The 12,857-nt window shown below is 40.3% G+C and overlaps 1 protein-coding gene across 3 annotated transcripts in view; it reads right to left on the reverse strand.

Annotated features, from left to right (window-relative positions):
- The window catches only part of ccdc9b (coiled-coil domain containing 9B), a 30,222-nt gene extending 17,365 nt beyond the window's left edge, over nucleotides 1-12,857 (reverse strand). For 2 of the 3 annotated variants that reach the window (XM_030127466.1, XM_030127464.1), the window contains exons 1-6: nucleotides 12,672-12,857; nucleotides 9,991-10,098; nucleotides 8,017-8,121; nucleotides 7,709-7,864; nucleotides 6,078-6,227; nucleotides 2,284-2,346 (exon numbers count right to left, since the gene is read on the reverse strand). In XM_030127466.1, the coding sequence (XP_029983326.1) occupies nucleotides 2,284-2,346; nucleotides 6,078-6,227; nucleotides 7,709-7,864; nucleotides 8,017-8,121; nucleotides 9,991-10,098; nucleotides 12,672-12,683 (594 nt within the window). In that variant the 5' untranslated portion in view covers nucleotides 12,684-12,857. Of the gene's footprint in view, nucleotides 1-2,283; nucleotides 2,347-6,077; nucleotides 6,228-7,708; nucleotides 7,865-8,016; nucleotides 8,122-9,990; nucleotides 10,099-12,092; nucleotides 12,427-12,671 lie in introns of those variants that run through there. The other variant, XM_030127465.1, reaches the window with a different exon arrangement.

Genomic DNA, 12,857 nt, shown 5'->3' on the forward strand with positions numbered 1-12,857 from the left:
GTTTTTGTGACCTGCTCAATATTATTCTCACTTAGTCTATATATATTACAGTCATGTGACCACACATTGCACAACCTGCACTACACACAAACTGATTAGTCATTACTTTAATATGTGTTTAGATACTAAGCAGACTGCACATAAACAGGTGAGTATACACTTATGAAAAGATCATTATAAATATTATTTTCCACTTGTGCTGTTTGATGCCCTTAAATCTTATGCATTAGGTCTTTTTTGTGGTTACATAATTGCACAGACTGACAGTGACTGACAGGTTATATCCACTCTGTACATACAAACAGCTCATTCTAAAGTAATGAAAACACAACTGTCCTTATTTTGCCTACAGTCTAAGCATAGTTATTAATATTATAGCTTATTTCTGCATTTAGAGCTTCAAAAATCTTAACCCATAAAGACCCAGCACTACATTTATGTCAGTTCTCAAATGAAATTTTCTCTATATCAAACCCGTTTATTTATAATATGATCCTCTGTATTTTGTATTTTATCAGTATAAATCTGGTATTTTCCTGTATATAATTTACTGATCATGAAGATGTTCATTTAAACTCAGATTAAAGTTCAAGGTTATTATATTAAAAGCAGCAAAAACTGCAGAAAAAGTGACTTTTTCAGGCAAATACAGCATATCATTAACTGAACATAAATCAAACATTTCCATCCGGTGTCATTGATCCAACACCATGGATTTTATTGGTGAATCAGTGTTGTAGAAGATGATGGTGTTTCTACGGTAACTACAGAGCCTCTGAACGCCCAAATGGGTCAAATCTGATGACCATCAAAAGATTAATAACTGTATTTTACACCAATTATTTACATGGATTGATAGGATGAATGGATCAACATGTATTAAACAGTTTAGATCAGTAGAAACTTTTGGTCGGTGATGGATGTTTGGGTCTTTATGGGTTAAACGTGGCATCTTTAGTTCAACTCCTTTTAAGCTCAGTTGCTGGAGTGGTAAGTAATGCATGACTCATTCTATATAACTGAAGTTTGTACTGACTGATTGAGGACAAATTGTCTATCTAAATATAAATTAACCCATAAAGGCCCACTGTTACTTTTGTGGCAGTTCCTAAATTCATTTTCCTTTCTATTTAACCTTTCTTAAGGGATTTACCATCATTTATTATACTACTATCCTCCACATTTTGCATTTTTTCAATGAAAATCAGGTATTTCCCCATATTTAATTCAATGATCATGTTGATGTTAATAAAAGCTCAGTGTACAGTTAAGGGTTATTATATCAGAAACAGAGAAAAATGAAGAAAATGTGACTTTTTCAACAAAATATAGCATTAACCGAACAATAAAACAAGCGTCTCCATTCACTGTCATTTATCAAACTTCATGGGTTTAACTGGTGAATCAATGTTGTAGAAGATGACGGTGTTTACATGTCCACTATGGAGCCTCTGAACATCTAAATGGGTCATATCTGATGACTACGAAAAGACGACAAACTGCATTTTACACCAGTTATTTACATGGATTGATAAGATTAGTGGATCAACAGGTGTTAAACATTTTAGATCAGTAGATGGTTTTGGATGGCAGTGGCTGTATGGGTCTTGATGGGTTAAAGAAATTGTGAAAAAGTAATGATCATGCGTTTTGGTCATTTAAAAGTTGTCCTATTTAGGTTTGCAAATGCCAGATGACATTTACAGTGTATTTGTTAACCAAAACGCTTAACAAAACCATGAGCTGCCTGGCTTTCTGCCTTTATTCCACACCTCAAATACCCAAAGCTGCAAGGCACTTCCTAAAGTACTCAGGCTGCAAAGCTGGCATGATCCAGGGAGGCATGAACAGCATCACTTGTCATGTGGCTTATTCCACAGGCCTTTGAAGCACGTTCTCCCTTCCTCCCCAGTCAGCCTGTTTATCGCACGCCTGATCTGTGACACAGCTCTGAGCTACTCCAACAACATGAACACACAAGCCAGTGGGAGGCAGATGGGGCAAGCACTAGAGAGGGATGAGTATGGCAACGTGTTGTGCCTGCCTGCATGCAAGTGTTTGTCATGAGGGAAGGGTGCATATTTGCATTTAATCAGCTTTTTGTACGTCTATATCATGCTGCTCTCACATGTGAACCTTGCATCTGAAATGTGTTTTAATTTTAGTCCATCGTAGTTATGCATTTGTCATTTCTGCAAATCCTCACAATGAGAGATTTAATTGTTTGCTGTATGTTTACATGTTATGTGTGCATGTTTGTCATGACAACAAAAGCTTTGGTACCTGACAGAGCTCTGAAAGCCTGTGGTGCTCCTCATTGTATTCCTGTCCTTGTTTCACCTCATCCTATTAGAAGAGACACAAAAGAGGAGGGTGAACAACAGAGCAACACTACCAGTGACACAACAATGAGTCTCCTGCCAATTAAACATGGCGGCTCACTGTAAAGAGTCACACTACAGCCAAACAGTAACTGCAAATCAGACAGAGGTGCAGATTCATCCAGAGATATTAAGAGGCCAACACTGCCCCCAAGTGGACAAAAGCTGATATAGCATGTTTTAGATCTTAAATCTGAATCAGAATCACAATACTTTATTAATCTCAGGGGAAATGACTAAAAATAACATCTGCTCTGCAATCTGCAATGTTCAAATGAGTATTAGGATCACACTGAGGGAAAAAAAAATCACATGTTTCAAGAATAAAGGAATAATATCATGAGAATAAAGTTGCAAATTTAGAGGAGTAACATATTTACAAAGTGAGAATATTATAATAATAGTCATAAAATTCTTCATACTCAGTAATACAGTACTGTAGAGTTTTAAAACGATAACGGCCTTTCTCAAAATACATGCAACTTCCACTTTCATAATACACACTTAAGTTACCTAATATTCAGATTTATTCTACATTTACTTATTCTCATAAAATCAATGACTTTTCTCAAAATATACCAAATTTATTCTCCAAATGTTTTTTTCCTTAAAATTTTAAATACTGGCTAAAATTAAATAACTTTTCTTAAAACATACCAACTGTATTCGCCTGATATTCTGACTTTTTACCCCTCAAAACCATACTTTATAAACAAAAATTAACGGCTTTCCTCAAAATACACTAAAATTATTCTCTCCCAAAATAGCATTTAGATTGTCCTCTCACCATAGTACAACTTCATTCTTATGAAATTGTACACAATCATACACAATGTTATGCTTGCAATACTGTGTTTTTTTTTCCCATAAAATATTACAACTTCCTTTTTGTCCATGATTTTTCACACAAAACATCAGCTTTCTTTTTTGCCCTTTATCCTAACAATGTAAACAACAAAAATGGAGCATCGCAAAGAAAGCGGAAAAAAGAAATCATTAGGAGTACAATGTGCAGGTTCATCCGCCTTCAAAGTGCACTCAGGTACAAAAAATGTTGAGTGGTTTAGAAAATGTCATTTCATTACAGGTACATCGTTTTTTTTATTTTTTATTTTTGTGAATTTCTACTGACAAAGATGTGCTCCAGTGAATGCTGTGGATGAGTCATGTTGGCATTAACAGCAACATTAGAACATTCAGGGGAAAAGACAACAATGCTGGACTGAGTGGTCTGATGCAGCCCACAGACAATAACACCCACATACACACTCAGACACACTCTCCTACCCACCGCCAAATGCAGTCTGGCACTTTCACAAACACAAAAGAACCCCTGACTACCTTGCTTCTTTTCTTCTTTCTCATCTCCTTTCTGTCTCTCACTTCTTCTTCCTCCTCTCACTCTATGACCCTTTCCCCGGCACCTCGCCAACCCTGTCTCTTTGGCAGCATAATGAGCCTTTTCAGAGTGAGAAGGCAGTCGAATGTTAATTAGATCAAATCGGCCCTTTCAGGATGGTGGGAATAGTGAAACAATCGTGCCAGCAGAGACCCGACCACTTATGGTTTCAGAGAGGGGAAATAAAAATGGGGGCTGGAAACAGACGGTAGGCTGCCAGGAGTCTCCCCCTCCTCCCCCCCTTATTTTTCCTCCATTGCTCCCTTCCTACTTCTCCACTTCCTTTCTCCTGTCGCTCTCTCATGACTGTGAACTGACAGTCTACTCATGAGGCACTTCCAGGCATTACAATCTGCCTGGACCGCTGCCAAATAACCACACCCCTCTCACAGGGTCATTATTTATTTCTAGCATGCTTGTGTTAATCATTGCCTGACACACGGACACATAAGAAGTGTATTTTAGAGGGAGAGGAAAGCCACAGTAACGTGCAGCTTCGTATGTATCCTGTCTGTAGAAATATATTTTAATTAGTGGCACTTATGTAAACAGCCAACACGTGGAAGCCAGGTCTCTGGGATTCACTGGTGCACTGGGGCGCTGGCTACTATTCAAGTGCTGATTCAGTCCACATGATAAATAAAGGGGACAGGCCAAGCGATCCAGAAATAAAGGCAAGAGAACAGCGTGTTCAGCCCATAGATTTAGTGCACATTAACTTAGACGAGCCAGTGAGCAGTACTCTGACTATCAGCCTATCAGACGTAGACAGATATACACATTTAGAATGAACTATTCCCTGTGGTTGTGTTTTCCAAAGGCCGGTCCTGTGACCACAGTGTGTCTGTGTTTATAGTGGTGAGGATCAGCTGTCTGTGCTGTGCATTGGGGTATTGATTGGGCGGCTTGTGTTTGCTTGTATATATATGTGTGCATGCATGTGTGTGTGTCAGACTTCAGACTGAGGCAGAGCAGCTGTTCAGAGCTTCTACATACCCAGGGGGGGCTAAGGTCAGTGACAGTGTGGCATTTCACAGCCCAGTCGGGGGTACTGCATGTGCACATGTGTCTCTGCCTATCGATGTTCCCAGACTCAGTATTCCCTAAAACATGTTATATCATTTGCTATTATATCACTGACAACAAGCTCTTTTGTTGTGATCGGAGCTGTTGACGCATCCATCTATCTCTTATGAGCCTGGGGGGACGATGCGACCTTTGCATGATGTTCCACAAGACCAAAGGCATCTACACCCAGAGGATTTTTCTTTAACTAAAGGGCTTCACAGAGGGAGGGTAGAAGATAAAAAGGTCCTGAGTTGGATTACTCTATGGAAGGCAGATAAAGTCATCCAAGCTATTAGCACAGTCTTACGGATTTTTTTACTCGAGCAAGGACTGAACAATATGACGAGATATGTACAGGGTGTCCCATAAGTCTCCATACATAGGAGACATAATACATATGGTTCTAACATGTATTTCTTTATATTTCTTCTTTATAGTTCTTCAGCAGTGGAGGACACGCATTGAAATGTGTTCCCGACAAAATGTCATATAGAGCATATTATATAAATAAAAATGGTTTATGTCAAGAAACATTTATTTTTCCTATGTATGAAGACTTATGAGATACCCTGTGTATATATATATATATATATATATATATATATATATATATATATATATATATATATATGATGAAAAAATCTATGGTTTTATGTGTCATTGTCTCCTAAATATCAGTCTTTACAGTAACATTTTTTCATTATTTACTCAACACTTTGCATAGTTCTAAAGAGCATTCCATTCATGCAGGAAGGAAATTTGCATGAAGGTAATACAAGCAAACGCAGAGGAGACATGAATCGGGTAATTCTGAACACAGCTTGTAAAAAAGAGTTCTTGAAAACAGACCTTTCTATGTGGGCATTCTATATAAATTATTCATTTTTCGCTGAATTCTGAAATTTCCTACTATATCAGGATATGACATTTTGTTTATACCACGCAGCTCTCTATCACAGACTGTATACAACAAGCAACAGCTTCATTAGCAGCCCCCCTCCATCTAAAACCAGTCACTCACATCCCCAATCCACCTCCTTCCAAAAGCCTTTGTGCTCTATGACTGCAGGGGTGTGGCCAGCCGACATGTCTGACATGTATGTAAAACATGTCGGTGCGGGATGACAAAAAGGGATATGTGAGAGTGGAAGCAGACAGTGGGGGGTATGCTGGCTTTTAAAGGCCTAAGCTCATGATCACTGGAGTGCTCAGTCTGTGTGTGTTCAGACCTGTGCTGCTGTGTCTTTCTTGGTCATGTGAGGCGGCGGCTGCTTCCCCCTCCCTGATTCCACACGCCTCGCCTGTCCGTCATCGGTCGGGCTCTTCATATCTGCAGTGCCAGGCCTCTTCTCTGGCCGCTCGCTCACCACCCTCTTCCCCTGGAGAGTCAGAGTGATTCAGAATTTAGCTTTGTACAGCTAGTGCAATGCATTGTAATAAGAAGCGTGCACGTGATTAAACTGGAATTAAAAACATGTCAGGGTGCAACCATCGTGGTATGCACATATGGTACATATGGTAGAATGTAACTCAGCACTTTTATTACATTTACTACATACTATAATAAGAACAATTTAGACGTAGTTATACTAAACACTGATTTTATACTTTTACTCTACTACATTTCAGCTGCATATTCTACTTCTTGTTGTTTCATCCCCTTCCTTTCCTGCAAAAAACATAAATTCCAAATGTGCTGATTTTCCTTCTTAAATGTAAACTCTTTAAAACTATTTTGGATTATCTTAAATGTACATCACAAAGCTGCAAAAAAGGGCTGTTTTTCTGAGCACATAAAAATGAGTTTTTAGAGGTGTATGGTTCTCACAGGACAGTAAAGCTACAAATTTATGTTGATAGATTGTTACTGAATTAACACATAAAGACCCAGTGCTACTTTTGTGGCAGCTGCAAAATGATTTTTTCTTCTATATTTAACCTTTCTTAAGTGATTTATCACCATTTATTGTAATATCATCTTCTTTACTTTGTGTTTTTTCAGTGAATATCAGGTATTTTCCTGTATTTGATTTACTGATAATGTAGATGTTCATAAAAGCTCAGACTAAAGTTGAGGGTTATTATATCAAAAACAGAGAAAACTGCAGAAAATGTGATTTTCTTCAACAAATATATCAATAACTAAACATAAAACAAGTGTTTGCATCCACTGTCATTTGCCATACTTCATGGGTTTTACTGGTGAATCAATGTTGTAGAAGATGATGGTGTTTCCACGTTCACTACGGAGCCTCTGAACATCCAAATGGGTCATATCTGATGACCATGAAATGATGACAAACTGTATTTTACACTAATTATTTACATGTATTGATAGGATTAAGGAATCAACAGGAATTAAACATTTTAGCTCAGTAGACGGTTTTGGTCCATGGTGGATGTTTGGGTCTTTATTGGTTAAACTAGCCGATAGTCTGTAAAGTAGTTAAAATGAGCTCAAAGATCAGTAAAATGTAACATATATATTAAGACAGCAGTAAGATGAATCCAGAAACATCATAAATAACAGTAAAATACTGACAGACCATTTTATCACACAGCAACTACATTTACTTCCCATACTTAAACTAGTACGTAAATAAGGTTTTGATTATTTATTTTTATTTTTTGTCATACTATATTTACAGGTAGCATGTGGCAACACTAGTATTATTGTTTCCTCTATGTATAGATACTAATGTGTACTGGATAAGTCGACAAGAAATTTCACAAGACCCCAAACAACCGTTCTTGAATAAGTTCTGAGTTTTTTCTAATAAACACAACAAATTTGGTCCAAATACAATATTACAATTTGGACACAGAAATATGACCTGGTTGAGCCCTGTGGTGTGTTTACCTTTTTGCCAGCCATGGTGACAGTTAGCTGTTTCCTGTGTCCTCGTCCAGCGCCCTGTGGAGGCCCCTCTCCCCCCTTGTCGGGCCCAGCCTCCTGCTGTCCTTTTCCAGCTGGTGAAGCAGCACTGAGGGGCTTAGTCACCACCACACGACTGTCCTGCTCCAGAACCAAGATAACAGCAAGCACATTGTAAAATATTCATAAAGTTTAGAGCATCATCTTCACAGAAAAAACAAACATCAGGATGCTCAGACACTGCTCAGTACTTATAATCAGTTTCTCCATCACCTCTCATTTCAGACACTCACGCTGGTGGACTTGCTGATTGTGATGGAAAGGTCATCAGCTTTGCCCTTGCGACTCTGCAGCGCCATTCCTTCCTCTTCTGCCTTTTTCCTGTCCTCTTCCACCTCCTAAAGGCAGCTCAATGAAAACAGAAAACTAATCAGGAAGTCTGTAAGAGCTGCAGCCTTTCACAGAGAACAAACATGGCCCAGGGCTTCAGCTGTAAACGCGATGATGGGTACCGTGACTGCGGACACCCCATAGTGTCAATATGGTGATATATACAGAGGCATGAAGGGAAAATGTCTATTGTTATCTCATTTATTTTGTTGTGTCACAAATCACACACAATATTATTCATCATTTGAAAGACACTTTGCATTCCTCCACAAGCATGAGTGGAGGAGGGAAATTTGCATTAACGCAACACAAAGCAAACAAGAAGGAGAGTGAACATGTCACAGACCAGTGTAATTCTAAACAGAAGAAAAGACTCCAACCAGTCAAGACAAAATGACCATGTTTTGGTACAAGTAGATGGGTTACCTCAGTCAAATGTATGGTTTTCTTACTGCTTAAGTGAAAATGTTTACAAATGTTCTGAAGAAAACTAGAAAAATTTATAAACTATTCATTATATTAAAGTGTACCTGTACTGATCATGCTTAGGAGATTAACTGTGCTTTGTGTATTATAAATTCAGTCAAAAAAAAAAATCACCCTAAATGTACCACACAGGACCTTTTTGTTACATGGATTACAAGCATGGGCAAAACCTATGAGGAGCAGCCATTACTGGCCATAAGTAACGTACCTGTGCCATTCTGGGTGATGGAGTGTGAGTAAACAAGCAGCAGTCAGTGAGCAAGATTGAGTGAAAAGCATGAGTTTCTGCTTGTTTGTGTAGCCGTAAGGTTTGCGCTCCCCCATTGTACTAGAGACACGATCCAGCACTGGTCAATAATGTGTCATCTTAGACTGGTGTCTGCTGTATGAGGTCAGTGACCAGTCCATTGCAGCCCAGGTAATCAGATAATATACTCAGTGCCAATGAAAACGCAACACTTGAATGTATTTTATTGTTCCTGAGCTGCATCAATATGTTTAAGTTTCACCTGTATAAGATAATCCCAGACAATTTCTTAACAACCTGAGACATGTTGAGCTATTGTCACACTTGAATGAACTTGTCTGCATTCATAAGACTTGTTTTTCTCATTGCTCAGCAATGAACTGCTCAACTTAAGGAACTGTGGTCAGTTAAGGAGTGGTCATGTTCTGTATATAAAGGCAAGCTGAAAAGAACGAAAATCATTTGCAATAACTCAGCGATGCCTAGACTGACACGTGACCAAAGATGCCATGCTATGGGGCTCCTGGAGGCTAGAATCTCTGCTCGGCAGGTGGCGCACCGTTTTGGATGCAATGTGTCCACCATAGTCAGGATGCAACAGAGGCATGAAGAAACTGGCTCAACTGCAGACAGACCTCGCCCTGGACGAGCATGTGTGACCACGCCACAGCAGGATCGCTACATTGAGCTGCAGCACCTCCAGGACCACTTTGTGACTTTTGGTTTTGGGGGTCCTTGAGTTTCTTTCTTTATCCTTATTTTTTGTCAACAAATTTGGATGTGATTTTTTATTTTTTACTGAATAGAAATGGCCTATGATTAATTCCAAAGAGCTTATGGAATAAAAATCCTCATCGATTTAAAAAAAATATAAGAATCTTCAAGTGTTGCGTTTTCATTGGCACTGAGTATACAACATTACTGCGTCAATACTGGTGCTGGAACAGCCCATAAAGAAGGCAACATGTCTGACCAATGGAGCTGTGAATTAGTACTCAATGGGCAACAAGCTATAATATTAGTTATCTGACAGAACCACTAGTATTATACATGATCTTTTGAAATCACTAGCGTTGAAAATTCACTATAGGTACCCTTTAACAGAGAATGAGCTGCATTTCCGCTTGCAAGTTCTTGTCCTTACCTGGTACCTTTTCATGAGGGCTGCATTCTTCCTTCGAAGAGCCTCGATCTTTTTGTCAAGCTCCAAATCCCTCTCATGATCCCTTTTGGGCATCGTGTCACTGGGGGTCTACAAAGACAAATAATAATATCAACGATCAATAAAGTAGAAATAGGGGGGTCGTGGTGTTTAATACATGGGATGGAGGATTGGCTTTACTAGCAAGAAATCAGTACGATGAGTAAGAAAACAGCAAAAGTCAAAGTGGACGTGCTAAGCACTGACAGATGGATATTTACAATTAACGACCACACTGTTGCTTTTGCTGCGATGACACACAGCACTAACATGCCCTCGCACCCACAGATGGAGCATTCATTACAAAGCTCAGTTACAGAGGGGGAATGCATATGCAGAACATCCTAAACATCCCAGTGTGGTCAGCAGGGCATGCCTCCTTACACAACAAGAGGTCTCAAACTAAAACTCAACATGCGTTCTGAGGGAGCAGCAGATGGGCTTGTGTGAACGCTCCCTTTCAAGAAAATATCTCTTTAACCTGTTGCTAAAATGTCCACAGAAGATAAGGATAATATGACAGAATGATGCAGCCAGCTCCAGCGTGGAGATACCATTTTCTCTGATCTGCAGCAATTTTGTGTGTGTGCAGGTACCAAAGGATTTCTTTTGACAGGCGTCAGAGCAAACATAAGACATCTCTCACAGGACTGGTAAATGAGGACCTCTTTTTCGGCGTTGTGAGGGTTATAGGAGGGTAAGCTCACTAGAGGGCCAGGTCAGCTGCATGTCATGGCTGCGGTGAAAAACGAAGAATGCAGCATGTCAAATTAGAAAATGGCACAATACTGGAGGGCTTTGAAAAGATTTTGCCGCAGTAAAAGATGTTGTAAAAGTAAATGCCAGCACAAGGACAGACTATAAGGCTGTTATTACTTCATGTGGAATCTGACATACTCATTCACCAGGCAAATACCGATACTAATAAGCAAACCGCTCAACTGCACTAGGCCTGTATGTGCAGATAAATAAAAGGAAAATCCAACATAAATTGTCTTAGTAGGGGGTTGGACCAACATGGGATGGCAGAACAGCTTCAATGCTTCTTGGAATTGATTGTACAAGTCTGTGAACTTTCTTGGAGGGATGAACACTATTCTTCCAGTCTTCATTTGTTCATTGTCTAACACACTGGTGCAAAATATGTTGAATATGAAGGCCATTGCATGTGATTCACATCCTTTTTATTCTCATCAGTCCCTTCAGTGACCTCTCACGTCCAACAGAGTGGGCCCTTCTGCCATTTTTCTGTTCATTTATCACTCATCTATAGTTCTCAAGACACCAAAATCAGAGTTTATGCCAAAATAGGGGCAGAAAGTCTACATTACGTGCTTTCAATTTTAACAAGAGTATTTTTCAATCTTCAAAAGACGTCACTCAGCCAACTAATGAAAGTGTTAAGACAATTCAATAAGGTGCAAGCACTGCCCCAAAAAAATGCAGCTCATCTCAATGTACCAAATTAAAATGTGTTGTTTCCCACTTTGAATCACTGCTGGCATCATCTGTTGTTATTCACAGCTGAGGAGAAGTGACAGTAACGCCGTCAAAAAGAAAAGTTGCCTCTGCTTCTTGGTGAAACTGTGATTAAAAAAAAAAAAATCACAGTTCTGAATTATCCCATTCCACACACTTAGTGAAAATTACCACGATGGGTCAGGCCTTCTTGACAGAGACAGGAAGTAGATATGCCGAAGTGTTGGTGAGTCAGTCATCCTCCCCTGTTGCCCCAGTGACGACAACAGAGTCGTGGCTGCTTCTGTGTTGATATCACAGAATGATGGTGACTCACAAATAACGGGTGCTTAAAGACCATCACTTAGAGGCTGCAGGATATTCAGCTTTTTCCATCCTCGCTTCTCTTACACCTGCAAAGAATGGCTGCCACTGTCCTGATGTAAAAAATGTGGGAGTTTTTTTGTTTTTTTTTCCAGTGGTCCAATCTGAGATATAGGTTTGCTGTAAGTTATCTAGACTTTAGATAATCTTGCTGCGTACTGAACCTGTATCAAATAGTAAGCATGAGAAAAGTTGGGACTCACTCAGAGACGCAGCAGACTGGAAAGTGGTTACCTCACAGCTTCTAGTTGTCAGGGTATCCAAACACAACAGACCATGAGGACATACCACCAAGAATAGGCGCAAGGGAGAGACACGCTGCTGACTCTGAATCTCAGCAAGGCCGATGGTGGAGAATGAAGAGCGTTAGCCTCCACAAACCGAACAGGGAAGGTAGGGACGGTACCCCTGTGGGCTCAGTTGTGTGATCGTGCGACAGCAAGGCAAACACATATACAAACACACAATCACTACACACATAGGGACATTGTGGGTCTGCCAGCGGACAGCACCCATGCCCCAGCAGCCAGGCAGGCAGGCAGGCAGGCATGCAGAGGGGAGGGGGGGCCTGCAGTGAGAGAAAGCTGCCAAGGCTTCCTCCCTACCCAGCGTTCCTGCCACCTACAGTAGCTACAACAGGAGAAAAGAGACGTAACTGAAACGCTGCATGTAGCCACAGCGAAATCTGCGACAGAGCAGAAGAGGGGGAACCCAGCCTCAGAGAGAGTGTGGGATGTGAGGAAGAAGAAGCAGCAGAAGCAGAAGAGGAAGAAGGCACTCACTGGTCTGTCCATGTCAGCGGTGAGAGCTGGGCTGAGTCCAGGCGCGAGGCAGCCGAGGCGGCAGAGAGGGCTGCCTGGAGTCGACGATCATGCCTTGATTACAATGAGCCAAGTTGGGCAAGCAGCCAAGACGTCTAACAAATGCACAGAGCTCCCCTGTTAACGGATTTCACAGCACCCACCCGC

Source organism: Sphaeramia orbicularis, chromosome 22 (genome assembly GCF_902148855.1).
Source record: "Sphaeramia orbicularis chromosome 22, fSphaOr1.1, whole genome shotgun sequence".
Taxonomy (NCBI): Eukaryota; Metazoa; Chordata; class Actinopteri; order Kurtiformes; family Apogonidae; genus Sphaeramia; species Sphaeramia orbicularis.